Genomic DNA, 19,897 nt, shown 5'->3' with positions numbered 1-19,897 from the left:
CACCGGAAGTGGGGGATGCTCGAAGGGGTTTCGATATATGTGCGAGCGAACGGCTAGGTGGCATGGTAGCTACGTGGGCGGTGAGGGGTGTGGAGCGTTGAGGCCACAGGGAAGTGCGGAGAAGTAAGACGAGGACGAGAGAAGGAGAGAGAGAGAGAGAGAGAGAGAGAGAAAGCGCGAAAGCGGGGCAAAGTGAGACGGAGAGGGCGGGCGCGAACGACGTAGCGAGAGGAGTCACAGTCCAGTTGAGGCGCAAGGGTCCTCCGGTTAAGGACGACGGTCCCTGGCAGTCCGGGACATTATGCCAGGCGGCGAGGGGTCCCCGATCAATCTCCTCGACGATCACCGCCACCACCATCGCGCGTCGACCACGTCCGCGACGGACGAGTGCGCGAACGGCGACGATGTCAGGACGACAGCGGCGTCAACGGCGAACACCGCTGGTGCGACCTTCACCAGCGCGATGACGAGCGCCCTAGCGGGCGAGGGTCTCCGGCGCAGAAAGGTCATACATGCGGCCAAGGAGACCTTCGACAAAGGTGAGTCGAGAGCCCTTTATTTTTTTTTTTTTTTCTCGCTCCCCCTCGCCGCGGTACCGTCGCGCGCGTTCGTCGCTCCTTTTGCGAAACCTCGCGCAACCCGCTCGCCGCCGCGCGGGTACCAGCCCCGGAGTCGACTGGCCCCCCCGGTCGGCTCTCGGGCGCGCGGATATCGGGATCGATCACCCTTTCGCAAACGTGATATCGGCCTGCGGCCCGACGCAGGACACGCTCCGATCCGCTTCCGCCTTCGTTTTGACAAAGCGACCGCGGCGGAGCGAGGCGACCGCATTAATCCCGACTCGAGTCAGGGTGATTCCTGATTCGACGGGCCGACCGCCGTCGCATGTCGCCTCTGGCGACGATCAGTGACCGGGGAAATAGAGACCTGCGGAGATGCGGTCGATTAATTTTCATAAGCCAAATCGAGTGTTCGGGCCTGCGGTGTCTCGAACGTTTGCACAAGTTGTTGCGCGCTTTGTATATTTATGAATTAAATTGGTTACGCGTGAAACAAACAGATCCGCGTATTGATAAATATTAATCGACGCGATACGATAGACGCGACGTGATAAATTCCGCTGTGCGGTTATTATCGCGTTTTCGAATTATTAACGCTTTTACGGATGCATCCAGTATGCCGGAATCGTTCCGTCGATGCATCTACGAACATGTCGTGACTCATAAATAATGCATAAACGGGAGTTCGATGAATTCATGCGGGTTTCGATAATACAACGAAAGGCGACACTACGCTCGATTTACAGTGATAAATATTCTTGCGAAAGATGCATATTTTATGTCATCTTAATCTCTTTTTGACGACGCCGCTGTTTCCAGACCGCCATGTTGCAGTTGCATTTTCGAAATGGTTGCTGTTTACTGTTATTGCACTTATGCGGGTCACTGTAAATATATCGTCAAAGCGCTCGCGATCGAAATATCGAATACAAATTGCTTCAGTGATGGATCCTTTGTTGACGGAACGCATTTTCCACGGGATGCACAATGCATCCGCTGTGCAATTGAAATTTTCTATTATCTATTCAATAATCTATATCACGTATAACAAACTAATATCAAGATTGAACAACGTCAGATTTAAACTCGTCGCATTACTTCTCATCTTCTTCGAAGCTAGAACACAGATGAGATACAGAAAAATCCGAAAATATATAAATAGCAACATAAGTTTAATAAATCCATACTTATATTTTTAGTAGCATTAATTAACAAATAAATAACTAATTAATTACTATTATTAATATTAAATATAAAATATCTCTGTTGCCGAGAAAAAATAATAATAAGATGATTAGCGTAAATGTGAAATGTCTTAATCAAAGATAAATTATTTAGAAGTATTGTTTATAAGATAACATTAGGTTTACCTCACACAAGTTTAAATCCGTTATTTATTTTATGTAAGAATCCATTCTTGTTATAAAAATATCTGCGGTTCGCGAAATGGTGCAGTGTTACGTCGTCGAATCTCGTCGCTTCACCTACGCTTTACCAATTTTAACATTTGACGTACTTTATGCGCGCATAAGAGTTACGTAAGAACCTCGCACGTGGAGCGAGTACATTAAACATAGACAAAATAGTTTAGACACTCTTTGATCCTAAAGATAGCCCTACGGAAGAATTTGTGTCTCGTCAAAATTTTCTCGTATATCAACCCAGTAACTCTTTCTTCGGGATTACGGAATTTACGTCGCAGAAGTCACATTTATTTTCTCAAAGAAATGTGTTCTGCGAAAAAATCTCTATTCAATTCGATGCGATTGCATTTTACTGCATTTTAAATAATGTGACGCGATTTCACGATAGAATGGAAACTGCGACAAACCGTGACTATCTTTTAACAAACGTGAAATTTTAGCGCTTTCCGAAGTTCTGTGCTTCAAAAACTTCTTATTAACTAATCGAATTTGATTAGCGCGGATTCCACGCGAAACTAACTGCGAACTTCAGTCCCAATTTCGCCGAAGGCAACGCTCACCCGAATTCATTCGACACATAGTGCGAAGTTTCGCTAATGCAGAAGATCGAGAATATCCGAAGTTCTATACTAGTTCTCTATGTATTTTCGCCATTCTCTTTTGTTTCAAGATTTGAATAGGTACATCAATTCGAAATTCAAATCTTAGGTTAATCAATTCAGAAACAAGTTTTATGTCGGACGGATTTTCGTACGGGCGCGATATTTCTTCGAATTTTGTAAATATTAAAAAGGGGGACAGCTCTGTCGATTGTGAAGTTAAAAAAGCCTGGAGGATCGCCAGTAGAAGGCACGGGCTCTTGGAAGGCATAAAGCGACGGGGAACGCTTAGCGTTTGTTAACGTCGTTCCCAATCGCGCTGCTCGAATACGGCTACTCGACCTGTTTTTGTGTCACATCACAATTGCGCATTGAACCAAATGATGCGGCACGCTGTACGTTATCCGCATTATATATTATCCACTGATTGTCGGTAAAAAACTCGAAGCAACGTTCATGCCTTTTAGACGACTTTTGGACGAAAAATCGATGGCTAATTATTTCCCTGATTTTTAATCGAAATTTTAATGTGAATTTTCATGATTAATCCGTTTTCCATTTAATGACGCAATCAATTATCGCAAGTGTACAACTGGAACAAACGCCATTGTTTACAATGCGCTATTTTTTTCGTTTATTTACATATTATTTAACCAATTTGATTTTTTTTTTCAAAAATTTAATTGAGCTCCGTATATCGCATCTTTTCCTCGTCACTCTTTTCGACCTTGTATATCTTTTCGCACAATAAATCGCTTCTCGCTACTCTCTGCTAAAAGTCTTCATAAAGATGCGATCTTTCGACTTTTACACGGCTAAGTTAAATTACATCTTTAAGATAAAGACGAGATTTATATACCTCGTAATACATCGGTGACTATACTATTGTTAAGAAGATATCATAAAAGAACGTTGAGCTTATGTAATATGTTTCGAACGAGGGTGTCGTAATGTAAACTGTAATATCATCGATTTTCGATTAGCAGTTCTGAATTATGGCTTAAGAAACAGTCGTAAAAATACTTTAGCGCTTATACAAAATAAAATGTACAGTTAAATAAAAGTTCAAGATATATCGCGTTTTTTTGCGTCTTAAAGAAAACTTCCATTAAGACCGCGTTATTTCTTTAAAATCGCATCAATTTTATTTTATTTATACGTTTTCTTTTGCGCAATTGCCCCGCAATTATTTATGAATGAGTTTTCTTCTTGCGCAATCTGAAAAAGCTCCGCTCTTGTAATTCCACCGGCTTCTCCGATGCTATCCGATGTCACCGGACTGCAGGTAGACAAAGTTCTCGTGCATTGACCTCATTCCGAGAGTATCGAGCCGATGAAGCATTAATTCTCCGTAAAAAAAAAAATACGAAACACGACTCGTATGCATTGTAGAATGCGAAGAATGCGACCGTCGCGGGCCAGCAATCGTGCGCCTGTAACAAATTCCAAGCGCGTTAGAATATATTTGTGCAACGATCCACATTCTTAAACGCAAACGCGCATAATTGGCGTGTAAGAAAACATTTCGTCTAAATGCGACGTTCCTGACGGCGACGGTGTTAAACGGCGTTTTAAGCGGAAACGCGCGATTTCTCGTTCGCGGCAATCGCGCCCGTAATTTCCGTGCTTTGTGCTTGCGCCGTTCGTTGATGTAGATAACGTGCGCCCCCCGGCAACACTCTGCGCAAGAGTACACGTACATCTGTATATACGCGCGGGCTGTGACGTAAGAGAGATTCTCCCTCTTCTCAACCCCCCAAAACGAGACGCGGCGGTAGCATTTCAGCGCTGGTTCATCCGAAGGGATTCGGAATGGGGACCTTCTGAGGCAGCTTAACCGCAGCGTGTATTCTAGATCTCGGAGGTGCGAATTTCTGGCCCGACGGCTTGCGAATTATTAATTATTCAAATAGTTATATGCGCCAGCGAACTGCGGCGTACTAAATTATTATACTAATAATCGAAAGACGAATGTAAAATTCATAAAATCTATGACTTTTTTTTTTTAGCATCAAATATTTATATTTTTACAAACAATCTTTTCGTACGATATGTGTCTATTTCGGGGATGGTTTAAGAGAATCAGTTTTGAAAAGACGAAGACAAAGGACTTGTTTGCGCTCATGTTACGCGTCACGTGTTGAAGTTTATATCCTTCCTTTCAAGTAATGTGAAATATATAAGGAACAAAGAAGTAAAGAAAATATATTATCAGGAGATCTTTTGTTGCCGTGACTCGCTCGTATAATATCGCGCGTAGAAATCGCGAAGGAATGGTGTTAATGAAAACCGTAATTAGGATTACATATCGTGCGCTGGGAAATAACAAAGTAGGTACAAAACACAGGAGTAAATCAGACACACTAGCGTTGGCAATGGTCTCAGTCAACTACTGTTGGAACTCTGCCACCTCATTTACACTATCTGTATTGTCTTTAATTGTTGGGTAGACTCCAAAAACTTTGACGTAATAGGTCTTCGACATGTAGAGCTGATTTTCATCATTACAATACCGCCATTTTTACAGCAGTAATTTTGAAAAAAAAATTTCTGCGCACGAGTAATTTAATAAACTATCTATATGCAAATAAAGGACCGGTATTTTATAGATTTTGTGCAGATGGAATTATTTGCATTATTTGTTCGATTTGAAACTAACGACTCTCTAAAATTATACAAAGTTGTAGAATATACGTGTTATATCCCGTGAATAACGTATTTCCGGTGAGAAATTTTAAGTTTGGTGAACGATATAGATAAATGTCCACGTTCACGCCTACGCAAGGAGTCCGAATAATCGCAGATACTTTATCTTGTCAAGTTTTTAGTCGTTCGTTATACGTTTTCGTGTATGTGAGATTAATGGTCGCACCTTTTGCGCTGTAGTATAATTTATCGCTCGGTTTCTGCGTTACACGTGTTTGGAGGAAACGATTAAGTAGCAGATTCGTACGATGTCGATTAACTTCAGCCGTAGTTTAATTGTTTCTCTGTCTCCTTTCGGAAACTGCGAAACAATCAAACTACGACTAAGTAAATTCACGTCAGAGAAATTAGTCCTAAATTGTGACACAAACATGATTTACATTTGCAAGCAATGTATACGAATTTGTAATATGCGCATTACAGCGAATATTACTCTTACAATCTCATCTGCTTACTACATTTTCCTGAATAATTGATCAGAAAAAATTAATAGTTAAAAATATCTTTTTTTTCTTCTTTATCTCATTTCTTTCTTCAAAATTATCTATAACTCGTTGCGTATATATTATTGTGTGTTTCACGTGCAACTTGTGAGCATATGTAGGTTGTAAGCAAACATTAAAAAAAATTGCTAAGCTCCTGTGATGAAAGTATAAATTTACACGCAAAATTTACATAACTGATATATGCTTCGGATAACTCACATGGAAAAAAAAGGAATCGATGTCCCCTTTTTTCCATTAAAAATACACACATGATCGCGTCTCGTTATAAAAACGACAGATGTGAAATTTTCAACGCATTTTCAACGAGGAGCTATTTCAGAAATTGCCTTTTAATGTTGCAATGTGCATAAATTTATTTTCTCGATAATAAGGTCGAGGTCCAATCTACGGCATAATTCGAAAATCGATTTTTAAAATGGTTATACTTATGCCAAGCTGAGGCAATTCGTGTCGATTTATGTAAGAGAGATTAGACACGTGTCATATTAATGTATAATCGGGAAAGTTTGCTTGTGCAAAGATTGCAATGCAAATCGGGGTATTGAAGCTAGTAATTATCAATAATTCAACGTAGTATCTAAAATAGCCGAATATCCAATTTCATTTTTATAAATGTCTATCCTAGTGCGAGTTTAATGATCTCAGTAATCATAGAAGTGTGTTTCTTGCAGCATCCCGTCTTCTGAGACGAAAAATACCATGTACGGGCCATCTAATGACCCCCCGCCGCCTATGGATACAAAAGGTTCCTACACAGGTACGTACGTCTCATAAATATACAGTTCAAAAAATTAAAACTTGCTTTTCATATCGCAAATAATAGGAGCATCGGCAGAAATTGATATTTTTCGACTACGCAGCAATGCAAAATTTCGTTGAAATTACCTTTTGCGGCGCAGAATATTTGAAATACTCCAATAGCGGTGTAATTTGATTGCGAAAATTCGAGGATATTACTTATACAAATCATCGTATTATCTACAATAAATTGATGCATGCCAATATCGTGGCATTTTTAGTGCATTCGGTATGCAACAATTATTTACTGCAATTTGTAATTGATTTCCAACAATATTAAAATATTGAAATATGAGTAGCTGCGTTTCACACCGGTCATTCTACACTTGACGCACGAATACCTTTTTACGATGAAAGTTAATACCGGCGTTCTCGTTCGCTTAATGCAATATCGCTCGTATAACATCATTTTTACACTCGACTGTCGTAGATGACCGTAGACGATAACAGCAGTTTTGCGCGCTACCGCTAGCCATTAGATATATACTCGAGTATCTCCGTTCCTTTTTCGTGCACGTGACCGTTCATTTCAATTATGGCTCTACGGTACAACGTCGCGAAAAATTAATCCGACGAAAGAAAATTGCGTCGGCATGAAAACACGGAATAGGAATGAATTTTATTCTACGCAAACAGACAGGTGAGGAAATCTATTCCCGCATTGATTCGCTTTGCTAAATATTCCGTACGAATGCGAGCGACAATCATTCAAGAAAATGGCTCCACGGAGGCAACGATATCGATCCTGCACATTAAGCTATTAGTGGATATCGAAGAAGTTTGCGTGTACTGCGATGTTTACTTCCAAGCTACATTGTTGATTTTCTACTATTCTGTTTGCCCTCTTCTCTACCCCGTCTTAAGTTGCGAGTTCGATTTTCGCCGTATTAACACGGTGAATTTATCTTCGGTATGTTATCTTACGGAGTACGAGGATGTTGACAATCTAAAGAGCTTCGGGCGATGTGTCGCGCAAATTATTCTCGAAAATATTTTAACGCAAAGTTGACTTCGGTTGTAACTCGAAATGTCCTCCTCTTTCCAGCAAACGGTCAAAGTTTTTACCACTCGTTACGAGACATCCTGCAAGCACCGCGAGCTCTATCTACTACGAGCCTCTCTTATTGTCTTTTCAAGTAGGTCGTCAGAGTATAATGACAATTGTGGCGCGACAAAGCACCGGTGATAATGCGATGTACTTTATCGCGTATCGCCAGCCGCGTCTACTTATTGCGCGCGAAGCATAATCGCGGGCTTTGTTTCTATTATTAAGTACCGGTCGCTATCGATTTCACATAACTTTGTTTAATGTGTGCGCTGCGAAATGGATGATCTATTTTCCGATGAAACTTTATGTTGTTTTTTTCCAAGAAAAAAAAATATGTATCAAATAAATGTTGGTTGTATAAAAAATATTTGTCAGATTTATAAAATTGCTTTTATGATACATTAATATCACAAAACATCTCTTCAGCTCTTGCTTTTATGTTGAAAAAAATGCTAATTTTTGTGGAAATTAATTGACTTGGAGCTTATATTTAACTCTATTGTTCAAAATTTTCATGCAAAATCATCTTCCTGTGACTCTAAAGAAAAAAATTACAATGCAACAGGTGCTCTAAATGTAATGTCATCTTAAAAAATGCAAGATTGCATATTACGCGTGACTCCTAAGTTAATTGTTTCCGTAATATTTATTTTCATTATTTGCAATAAAAAATTCTCTCTAACATGGATATTCAAAGAATATTATTATTAAAATGCATATTTTACAATAAGCATATTTTACAATAAGCAACGTTATATGTATCGCAAATTTTTTTTTAAATTAGCAATCGTTGTCACTTTATAGTACAATAAAAAGAATTATTATGTCACTGTAGAAAATTATAGAACTTTATTAACTACATAAAATAACCTGTTATCGATGGCATGGTTTAAATAAACATGTGGAAAAAAATTGATCGATTGCGCATACATAATCATTTATTTTTTTGACAGTGATGTCAGTTTTTTCGATTGACAATGGTTTCCACATCAAATCTTAGCATTGGAATCAGCATAAGTTGGCTAACGTCCAAATGGTCGTATAGCTCTTGGTATTGCCAGTACACGTACAACGATACCCCGATAATACGGCTGACCTACTAATGCACGTAACTACTTGGCCACGCCACGAAACCTTCGAGTGGTTTTTTTTTCGATTCCCCGACATCATTAATATCTTACGGAACGACGTGTAAGAACATTGAACTATTTCTTCGAAGGCATATACAACCTAATGGATCCATCTAATACTTCAATAAATTTAATTTACTCCACCAAGACTCTTTTTATGATTATTTCTGTATGAAATTAAACTGTCAATAAAATTCGTCCAAGAAAATGTGAAAACAATTATTTCTGACGTTTATAATACATTTCAAAATCATATTCTATGACATATATATAATAAAATTATAATGTCAATGTTGATTTCAGAAACAAAGCACGAGCAATTCAATAATAAACCGATCGAAAGTAGAAAATTTAAGTATAGTTTTAAAGAACTTTAATGAAAGATCTAGTATATTTCTAAACAAACTTTACATAAAAAATTAAGATTCAAAACTTCCCTTTAGAACATAGCATAATTCCATTAATACAGATACAGAAACAAAATTTGGCACTCAAAGATCTTCTTAATTTATTATTCTACACGAATATTGCGAACACGATCACATCTCCCATCATTCGAATGCACAAAGAGCCTAATAATTCGATTTTCTACAGGAATGCGATGTTGTGATGATGTTCCCCAACGGAGCAAGCGACGAGACCTTGATGTGGCTTCTAGGACGACTTCGGGCTGGAACCCCGGGGCTAATAGTTCACGTGCGACATCACGCCTCGTCGGATAGTTACGGGTTTTACCTCACGGCACCATTCAGCGTGTAAGTATTCGACGCTTGAAGAATTGTGTCGAGCGAACTCATTGACACGCTCAAGCACAAACGGCACGCGAGCAAAAAGTTGCACAGCTCTGATCCCACCGGTCTCGCCAGTCTGCTCAAGGCCGCCGAAGAGGTGCATCTACCCAAGTCTCTGCGACAGGAGTTCGGCGGCGGACTGAAGGAGTTCGTCGGCTCGGAGGCCAACTGCTTCGAGGGCAGCGACGACGAAGTCCGGTTCTTCACTACTCAGGAAAGGCAATCGTTGGTGCTGCACCTACTTCACACGATGAGGGCGGGTCCGCACGATCTTCACAGTCTGCCTGGTTTCAAGATGGTGGAGGGCCAAGCGATTATTCCAAAGTGCATCTCGTCCGGTATTATTTCTCAGGTGCGATATCCGCGCGTCGATCTTACGCCTGTTCCGAAATTTTCCTTCGACGAGAAAAAAGAATGATGCTTCTTCGTCAGGTCTTCCCTCTTCATGAATTACCCGCGTTAGAAAAACTGCAACGAACCTGGGTCCGCGCGTTCCTCAGCCCCCAGCCCTTGGACGACATTTGTAAATACTTCGGGGTGAAAATCACCATGTACTTCGCCTGGCTCGGCCACTACACCACCGCTTTGATCGTTCCTGCAGCAGTGGGTGTCATATACTGGGTACGTGTATATTTCGCATATATCAATACAATCTAAATAAAAAAAAAAACCAAACGAGTTACTATGAAGAATACTAACAAGAAAGCATGCGAAATAAAAGGAACAAAGCAAAATCCAACAAATTTGAACACAAACTAATTTTCTGTCAAGACAGATATTTAAAAATTCAAAAGTGGCAATTGTTTAATATAAAATTAATATGTGAAATAAAAAAGTTTTACTCTCTTTTGCGTGTTTACAATATTATATTAGTTGATTACATTTGATTTATTAATTGTTTGCGATTGATCATTTAATAATTATCGAATCCCGACCGTTTAGGTCGGCATCATCGGCAGGAACCAAGCGATGGAGGACGTGGCGTACGTTCTGTTTTCGGTGTTCAACGTGATATGGGCTACTACGTACTTGGAAACGTGGAAACGGCGGGGCGCGGAATTGGCGTACAGGTGGGGCACTTTGGATCAGAGGGACGATTTATTGGTCGAGCCTAGACCTCTGTTTACAGTAAGAACCTTTCGAACATTTTTACGCCTCAGCACTGCCGACGTCGGGCGTGACGTGGCGCTACTGCAGCGTCCACGCCCGCACAACGCTATGATAATAGATATGCTTACGCTACGTATATAAGCGAGAATAATATTGCGAATTTGGAGAAATTCACCCGCCAAAGATCACTCCGCCCGAGGAGCTCAATCGCGATTCTCATTGTGTTCAGGGAACCCTGGAGATCTCACCGGTGACGGGTAGACTAGAGCCAACGTATCCCAGGTGGCGAAGGAACATGTTTCGATACCTCGTGAGCGTGCCTATCATCGCAATCTGTTTACTCTTCGTCTTCATCGTTATGATTCTGAGCTTTCAGATACAGGTACGGGACAGCGTTGTGAAGCACATCCCTGATGGAAATATTTTTCTGAAAATATAACGAAATTTTGCTGAAATGTATTTGAAAATTTCTCTCAATTGATCCCATTAATTAATTTTATAAATATTTCAGCAATTTTTCATTAAAAAGTAACAGTTTTCAGTTTAATTCAGTAAATTTCATAATGATAATTATTTTAAAACTCTTTTCAGCAGTATATTTTAACTTTCCTTATATTTCATAGTATTGCATTAAATTTTCATACGGAAAATTATTATTTATTTTGAAATATATTTAGTAATTTTTCAAAAACTTTTATTTTACCTTTCATTGATTTCATAGTACTTTCAGCAAAATATTTCCATCAGATCCCATCAGATTGACTCCTAAAAACTATTTTTAATCATAGTCAGAGGAATTGCTCGTTAAAATTGTTCAAAAACTTTTAATCGAATATATCTACAAGTTTTTTTTAACAAATTGTTCCGACTTAAAGCTGATAAGTTCAAACGAACGTCAACACAATACGTTCATGAATAAATGAAATATTTTTGGAAAAAGTTTGTAATAACAGAATCTTCAGCTTGTCCTTTTGCGTAAAATCGCAGGACTGGTGGGACGCGCGTCTTGAATCCGGAGGCTACGGATTTTGGCTCAGTTACGTGCCAAAGGTGTTGCTCGCGGTGGTCATCGCGTTGATGGATGAGGCGTACTTCAAAGTCGCGGTGTGGTTAAACGATTTGGGTATGTATCCCAATAATCAGCCCCCTACACTTCGACACTGTCTTCCTCTATCTGTTCACTACTCCTTTTTTTCCCCTTCCCCTTTCTCTTTCTCTCTCGACATGATTGTATCTCCGTGCGAATCAAAATACGAACAACCGCCGACTTCATTTGCCGACTTCTTCGCATCGATTTGTGTATTCTACGGTACACTGTGCACGTCTAGTTCAAAAGCATAGCATATATATACTTTCGATAATTTTTCCACAGCTTAGCTTCTTCTAGAGAATAATTGAAAGACTATGTGACGAGAACGTTGTACATTTTACATGAAAAACATGTTGTTCTGCTCTTTCTGTGTGACAAAATACCTCCCGTGCGAAATACTGCCCGCGAAATAGATACAATTCTGTTCTTACTTAAATCTTGGAGAGCGTTCATGGTGCGGTAGATAGTATTTGTGATTTTTGTGTGTTGGACGCAGAAAACTATCGACTAGACACCGAGTACGAGAATCATCTGATCTACAAAGTGGCACTGGTAATAAGAAGAACTCTCCATTTTCAACGAATAGAATATCAGTGTTGTGTTAGACGTTGTGTACACATGTCCTCCTCTAATTAAACACGACGAATGACACTAGGTTGGTGCAGAAATTCCACCGTTTGTTTTTTTACATCATTCCACGATCTTATGTGTTCAAATTAAAAAAGAAATAAAGCCATTTCTGAACGACTACTCTCAATTAGGCAAAATTGTTCAATACTTCAATCATATTGTAGTTTGCCTGAATCGCTTAACTCAATGAGATTTCTCAATTTTTATATATTTCACGCTTAATTCTATTAAATTTTTTATTATATTATTGTATGCTTAATTTGTACTTTTTACTTGTTCTTTCACAAAGCCACCTCTTTACCGCTTAAGTTGTCCTTCAATTATATGTTTGAGTTTTTTTTTAATAATAAACTTTTTATGTAAAACATAAAAAGAAATGCGATATTCAGAAAATTAGGATAGAAATAGTTCTGATAATTTCAGCTTTGTAATTTGCGACCCAGGCAAACGCGCGTAGCGTAAAATCGATGGCGAGTATTCCACTAATGACCATCCGAAGAAGAGCACTTGTATATTTAGAGGTGGACGTATAAAACAATACAAATATAGATTTTGAACATTTTTGTTTTAACGCAGAAGTGCCTGCTCTGGCTGTCTCTGTCGCTGCATGAACATTCTATTCGCAAGAGAACACTTTTTTGCTTATGCTTCCAATGATTTTACGTCATAGGCCTACGTAATTGCGCTTTTATGTGCATTTTATGTACATACAATATGTGTTAATGCCATTCGCCGTCTCCGGATAATCCACAACGGCCGTCTAACATTTCAGTTTCAGTTTGTAAACTCCTTCCTATCACTGTTCTACATTGCCTTCTATCTACAAGATCAGGAGAGACTCAAGGAGGTGAGGATTTAATTACTTTGTTTTTTTTTTTTTTGGCGCGCTATAAACGAACATTATTGAACTAAAATGAAAATGCGAACTTTTTGTTTCAGCAATTGGCGGCTCTACTCATAGCACGCCAGGTGATCGGCAATCTGAAGGAATCCGCGATACCGTACTTGATCGAGCAGCTGCGACTGGCACGGCTGAGCTTCGAGCTGTTCGGCGCTTTGAGCCCCAGCGAGGCGAGGGCACCCCCCGGCGAGAAGGGTGAGGAGGCGGGGGAGGAGGGCGGCGCGAAGGACGGCGAGGAAAAGGAAGAGCGGCCCGACGGCGGCAAATCGAAGCAGCCGCGAAACGTCAGCCAGGCAGAACTGGAGAGTTCCCTCTACAGAGTAGGGCATCCCACTAATTCTCTACTTAGTGACGTTACGTTCAAGGTTTGGTCTAGATTTAGCCAATAGTCTTTTCGTTTCTGCCGGAGCACTACGCCGTACACGCATATCGAACTCGAGGCACTTACAGCCGAACGTAATACCTGTACAAAAGGCGAATGTCGGTGTGATTCTGTCGAGAGACGTCGAAGAGACGTTTAACGCGGATGCCTCCAGCTATGATGTCGCGCTGAGATTTCTCTCCTCGAGCTGTTTCGAGGGTATCGCTCGACGCTGCAAGTGGCTCGAACACTTCTCGCACCATAAACCGACCCATTGTCTCGCCGCTAAGATCTTTCCGTTCGTTTGTTCCTCCCGCTCGGATTGCAACCACCACGCACTATGGCATGACGTCCGAACCGAACTTACTAATAATAACATGAATACCGTGCTGTGTTTCTTGGTCATTTCTTTTTGCAGAATTTTTAATGATTTTTTCCCGTTTTATACACCATTTCCATCGACGACGCACAGATATCGACCAGAAAGGTAATGCCATACTCATGCTATCATTAAGTATCAGTCCTTTCCGTCATGAACGAACAATCGCGATTTGTCTCGCATGCATACTGCGCAATTTAATTGATTAAAATTATTGCTAATCAACATCCACGTAGCGACATGACGATTAAAATATTATTGTAATTTTGATTGTAATCAAATTAAATCTTATTCGATATTCGCACACGACAACAAATTTGCATTATTTCGAAAACAAAAGCATCAAATATTTTTTCCTAAAATATCGTGTAAAATAATATCGCAATAAGAATCTTTGCCAACATGGCAAGTGACTGAAAGGGATGAATTCTCATGGCTTATCATGCAGAGATCGCTGTTGTATTTACAATTTGTGTTGCGTTAAAATTTGATTTTCTTTAATATATGCACGATTTATGCTCAACACACATTACGTATTTTATTGTATCAATTATTAAAGACACGAAAAATAAGCACTGAATATTTATAGTTTTAACATCATATTAATCAAATATTCTTACAGTTAATAATAATATTGAACTTTTATTATTCATTTTATTGCAAATATTGCCAGGTTTGTCTAAAGATTTTTTCTATATAATATATATTCTATATTATAAATAAAAGCTTTGATATAGAAAAATTAGCTAGAAAAAATACGCAAATATATAAGAAAAAAATAAATAATTTTTATAGTCAATTGATAGTTTTATAATATGTATGTCATGTATAAGTTTTTTTTTAACAATTTTACAAAATAAAAATGTTGTGACAATTGAATACTTGCCTGATCGTACAAGCTTAATGAATAATAATTTTCGATTCGCAGTATGATGGGGCGTTTTCGGAGCATTTGGAAATGCTATCGCAACTGGGATATGTCTGTCTCTTCTCTTCCGCATTTCCGCTCGCCGCGATGGCCGCGTTACTTGGAAATTTGCTCGAATTACGCGGCGACGCGTTCAAACTGTGTTTCGTGCTTCAACGACCCTTCGGACGCAGGGTTTCAAATATCGGCACATGGCAAGTAAGTGTGAAAAATAATCCACGAGAGCATAAATTCAAGAATAGATTAAACGCGCAAAATTAATAAATAAAGCTCATACGGATATTTATCTTATCTGATCTCTTATTTACTAGTTACATCATGTTCGGCAGCGTGTTGCTTTCGCTTCAATCTTCATGACAGATTATTATTGCAATTAATACCGAATGACGAAAGCAATTTTGCAACTCGAAAAGATAGACAAGGCAGATGCTTCTGGGAACTTTTGTTATTTACGTTGCGTTCGAAGCTCATTTGCGAAGTTATGTCAGATTAGGAAACACGCTGTATATATACATTGTGTGGAAATGCAGGCGGTCCCTCGTGCAATGCAAACTTAATTTGACAACTTTTGATAGAACGCGATGGAGGCGATGGGCCTGGTCGCTATTTTAGTGAATTGCGCCTTAATCGGACTAAGCGGGCAAGTGCAGCGGATGTTCCCCGAGATGTCGGCGACGCAAACGATCCTGCTGATCGTTGCGCTGGAGCACATCATGTTCGCTATTCGATTCGTGATCATTTGCGCGATTCCCGATATACCTCATTGGGTCGCCACCGAGATGGCTAAGGTGGAGTTCTTGAGGCGCGAGGCGGTCCGAAGATTGTCCTCGACCCCGTCACCGGAACAACAACCAACAACAATAATAGGTACATAGTACATCTTTATCTCTCTTTGTATAAATAGGCTGCCTAATATATGGAACTTTTAATTATTCTGCACAACTCCGTGAAAATCAATATCTTCGTGTTCTATTTTCATCTTTCCTCATCCGATAATTTCCCCTAACTACTGGCCTCTCCAACTACCAATCCACTGATCCTCTATCAGCGCGCAATAGTTCTTAACATTTCCGCCGTCAAACGTAGCTACAAAAGGAAAAGAAAATGGTAAAAAGAAATTTAAGTCTATATGGCAATTGATCTCAGCGTCTAAAACTTCCGTCGGTGTTTTGTTAAATAAAACTGTGTTAATTCTGTTTTAAAAAAATTGGATTTTTGTTTTCAATATTTTCCTTTTTTGTGAGATTACTGAATTTTATTGTACACACACGCGCGCGCGTGAGGAAATTAATTATTAAATATAATCACTTTTTGATTTTAACATGCAATATGCAATGCGAGAAATATTGTATTTTCAAACTTTACGTAGCGATTTTACTTCACACGACAACGAAAATGTTAATCACTTTGCTCGCCGCGGTGCATCCTTCCTCCTCCACCGACTATTAATTTCGCTCGAACTCAGGGAGATTCGTGGTGAGTCCAGCAGACGGAGAGAGCGAAGAGCAGCATTTGCTTTCGGACCGCACCGGTTACGCGACGACGTCGAGTCAAGCGGACACCCCGACTCTGGGCTCGGCCACCCACACGCCGAGCGGGCCGACAACGCCGGTGCCGAGGATCGCGGAGACGCCACCCACGGCCGAGACTCCCGGCGGCAGCGGCGGAAGCAGCAGCGAGACCAGCACTCCATTCCTACCCGAGAATAATTCTAACGTCACCCGCGACATTCGCAACTCGCCGAGGTGTTCCATACCCGGAGGCGAGCGAGGTTCGGCTTTTTTTAAGCGGCTATCTTTTTATTAAAAAAAAAAAATGTGTAAAAAAATCTACACAAATTATTGTAAATTAAATTTTAGAAATAAAATCGAGAAACCGCTGATGCGCCAGATTTCACTAATTTGGCAGTTGAATTTTCTCCGAATTGACAAGAAACTTTTCAGTAGGAAGACGCTCGAGGGATTGGTTGCCCAACGAGCCGGAAACATCCGGTGGCGATCAATTCAGCCATCATCTAACGATCGGACCACACGGCGGCGTTGACTGGGTGCGTCGATTAGGCCTAGAGCCGGGCGGACGGAAATCCAGCGATTCTGAAATTCATAGTGGCGCGGGCGCCGCGAGCGTGCGGGAGGAGGAATTGACTTTGCACAGGTCGACCGACTGCATCGTCTCCAAAGAGCTCGCCTCTTCCTCGGACAGCGATCTCCTCAGGTACAAAGAAGAGAATCTCTCTCATTTATCAACTTATCGCTGCTTGATTGCGTGCTCTAATTATAAAAAGAATGTCTTTTTACTGTTATAATTTTAATATTACGTAAAAAGATGCAGTATTAATATAACCGAAGTCATAATTAGCAAACTTATAATAAAAATAGAACCCAATAATGTTAAAATAAATATTTATTAATTTAGCTTGAAACTGAAGAAGGATAAAAAATCATTCTTCCAGCTTTTCCACATTAAGTATCTTCTTTATTTTCACTGATAAAAAGAAAACGTCTCTATAATTCTGCACTTACTTTTATCTCACTCTTACATTTTCAAATTGTTTTGTGTTTAAAGATCAGCACCGCCGTGGGCGATGGCTCACAGGAGCCAGAAGTTCCGCTTCTCGCCGGAAAAGGAGAAGGAGCGCGAGAAGGTGGAGAAGGTGGAGAAGGTGGAGAAAGTGGAGAAACAGCAGCACCAGTCTCACCATCAGCGACAGACGACTCACGAGCATCGCGAGCGACAGTCCTATCAGCCCGCCGAGAAGGAGAAGGACGTGAATCCGCCGGATTCCAGCAAGACGGCCTCCAGTCAGGACGAGACGCCCGCGGAGGACAAGACGAAGGAGGAGCGTGAGGCGAAGAAGACGCGCGTGAAGCAGAGCCTGATGAAGCGGGCGCGCTCGGTGGCGATCTTCTCGCTGAAGCTGAAGGAACGTCGCGCCCGGGAGGCCGAGCTCAAGGCCAAGGAGGCGGAGAGGGAGGCCAGGTGGCAGCAACCGCAGTCGTGCGTCGGCGGCGAGCTCTCGTGCATCCCCATAGAAAAGCTTATCTCCGTGGACGACATTGCGGCCATGGAAATGCGCCGAATGAATCATTAGCCGCTTGACTTGTCTCTTTCTCACACCTTTTGTTTTCTCGCTACGTAGAGAGCCGTTCGTGTACACCGCGACACGCGTGATGCGCGTCGGATGATCGATCGAGGCTCCATTATTCGCGTGGAGCTCCGCGAATATCTCCGACGGAGAGAGGATCCCCCGATCAGCGGCCGCGAGCAGGGGCGCGCGAGCGAACGAGAGAGAACAGGCGCACAATTTATCAAATCATCACAGATGCCTGCATCTGTGATGCAGGATCTTATAGACGACATTCCGTAGAAACTGATTCCGATGCCCCGCTCCCTAGATTCAGGGCATCGAACCGCAGCCCCCGCGGCTCGGGACGAGACGAAGACGCGCGAAAGGATATTCTTGAAAGATTGTCCTGATTTCTGAAAAAATATGGATCAAAAAATCCTCACGATTTGTTCAAACGAATGAGACGTAAAACTCTCGAATGCTATCAAAACAAGAAACGGAGGAAAAAAGATAAAGAATTTTACTAGTCTGACGAGACGATTTTGCAGAATAGGAAATCGCAGACTATTAGTACTTTGATCACAATTGTCGCAGTTCTCGTATTATATAAGTTTCTCTTCTCAAAGCGTTCCAAAGTCAAACATATCTGTTTAAGTAATTGTAAATTCGCTTCGATTCGATGCCTTGCTAAGTGGCAGATCCTCCTCCTAGCTTAGATCGCTCGACGCCGTAGGTCGTCGAGCCGCACACATTCCGTTCGTGCCGTCGACACTCTACGCCGAAATTGAATTACCTCCGTCGCTCCACGATGCGCGTGTGAAGAAAATCCGAATGGCGCAGACGCACGCGACGGTCCGACGCGATCCGCGGAGAGGAAGAGCGAAATGCTCGGCACACTCGCGAGGTCCTCTTAGAGAAATATATATAGTCGGAAGGATTATATGAGTCCGGTTACTCGCTGGGCACAGCGAGCGGTCGGCGCGAATTTCAACGAAGACGGAGGCAGGAACCTTGTTGTTGTTGCGGTAATAAGTTGTTAATTAATCTATAAAGAAAAAAAAATCTAGGCATTAATGGGTTAACGAACTTTTGCTAAATAGATCTCTACGAAGGCATATCACATCGTCAAGACCATCCACCGTCACCACCGCCGCCCTCCCAATTCCCGTGTCCTCGTGTAAGATGCGTTTCGACACGTGGATGCGCGACGAGTGCAGGATAAATTTGCGGTCACGCGCAAACTGGTGATGAGACAGAGTCAAGGATAGGGTGCATAGCACACACGAAGCTCTTCGTCCAGAAAAAAAGAAACGAATAAAAGGATCTAGAAACCGTTTTTGTATATAGCGAAAAGTGTTACGCAGATTGTAAAATCGGTTTCCATGGCCTAGCCTCATGTCCCCGTCCGCGGCTGAACTTTAGCGCAGAGTTGTTGAATATCACATACACATACACACAGAAACGTACACAACACGTATACATACATACATAAATAAATATAAACACACACACACACACACACAGAGAGACACACAACATTTTATTACATTTACCAATATTGTTAGCGTTAGCATTAATCATTAGATGCATCCACATTAAGCACCGTTGAGCAAACCGATAATCGCGTTATATGTAGCGTGCCCTTCGGGAATTTGCAAGACTTGAGTGCATTAGATGCAAAATCGATAGATTAGCCGCTTTCGTAAAAGGCAGGTCGGAATACATTCAGCCGGAAGCATCTGTGTTTGTTAGATGTTTTGTATAAAACAGGGGAATTGAGCCAATAAAAATATTCTACGAAAGATCGATTCCATTTTGTTTCCTCGCATAAACAATTTTGACTTTTAGTTATGTATACAATAAGTGTCA

The 19,897-nt window shown here is 41.0% G+C and overlaps 1 protein-coding gene and 1 long non-coding RNA gene across 5 annotated transcripts; one reads left to right on the top strand and one right to left on the bottom strand.

Annotated features, from left to right (window-relative positions):
* Positions 1 to 222: 222 nt before the first annotated feature.
* wwk (white walker) lies at positions 223 to 19,830 on the top strand. Of its 4 annotated transcripts, none has more exons than XM_067351348.1 (16): positions 223 to 539; positions 6,467 to 6,552; positions 9,366 to 9,526; positions 9,638 to 9,914; positions 9,995 to 10,183; positions 10,505 to 10,690; positions 10,902 to 11,054; positions 11,660 to 11,795; positions 12,259 to 12,314; positions 13,165 to 13,239; positions 13,332 to 13,658; positions 14,962 to 15,159; positions 15,537 to 15,828; positions 16,448 to 16,732; positions 16,905 to 17,175; positions 17,527 to 19,830. In XM_067351348.1, exons 1-16 carry the CDS (start codon positions 302 to 304, stop codon positions 18,050 to 18,052), a joined length of 3,456 nt encoding a protein of 1,151 aa, XP_067207449.1. In that variant the 5' UTR covers positions 223 to 301; the 3' UTR covers positions 18,053 to 19,830. The 4 variants fall into 4 exon arrangements, with proteins under 4 accessions (XP_067207449.1, XP_067207448.1, XP_012229980.1 ...); XM_067351347.1 differs by having other exon boundaries at positions 16,427 to 16,732; positions 16,908 to 17,175; XM_012374557.2 differs by having other exon boundaries at positions 224 to 539; positions 13,332 to 13,613; positions 16,427 to 16,732.
* Positions 7,715 to 10,954, bottom strand: LOC136998560 (uncharacterized). Its single transcript, XR_010889140.1, has 2 exons — positions 10,848 to 10,954; positions 7,715 to 10,215 (listed from the first exon to the last, which is right to left on the bottom strand). It is a non-coding gene; the product is annotated as an uncharacterized lncRNA (long non-coding RNA).
* Positions 19,831 to 19,897: the final 67 nt, after the last annotated feature.

Source organism: Linepithema humile, chromosome 3 (assembly GCF_040581485.1).
Source record: "Linepithema humile isolate Giens D197 chromosome 3, Lhum_UNIL_v1.0, whole genome shotgun sequence".
NCBI classification, from domain to species: Eukaryota; Metazoa; Arthropoda; class Insecta; order Hymenoptera; family Formicidae; genus Linepithema; species Linepithema humile.
Note: the sequence above shows the minus strand (reverse complement) of the source record. Positions and strands in the feature narration are given on the sequence as shown.

Excerpts from the sequence above, each read along its gene's own strand:
- wwk (XM_012374554.2), top strand. The coding sequence starts at position 302 with ATGCCAGGCGGCGAGGGGTCCCCGATCAATCTCCTCGACGATCACCGC. Across the intron at positions 9,527-9,637 it reads CTCACGGCACCATTCAGCGT|TCTGCTCAAGGCCGCCGAAG; the intron begins GTAAGTATTCGA and ends CGGTCTCGCCAG. Across the intron at positions 11,796-12,258 it reads GGTGTGGTTAAACGATTTGG|AAAACTATCGACTAGACACC; the intron begins GTATGTATCCCA and ends TGTTGGACGCAG.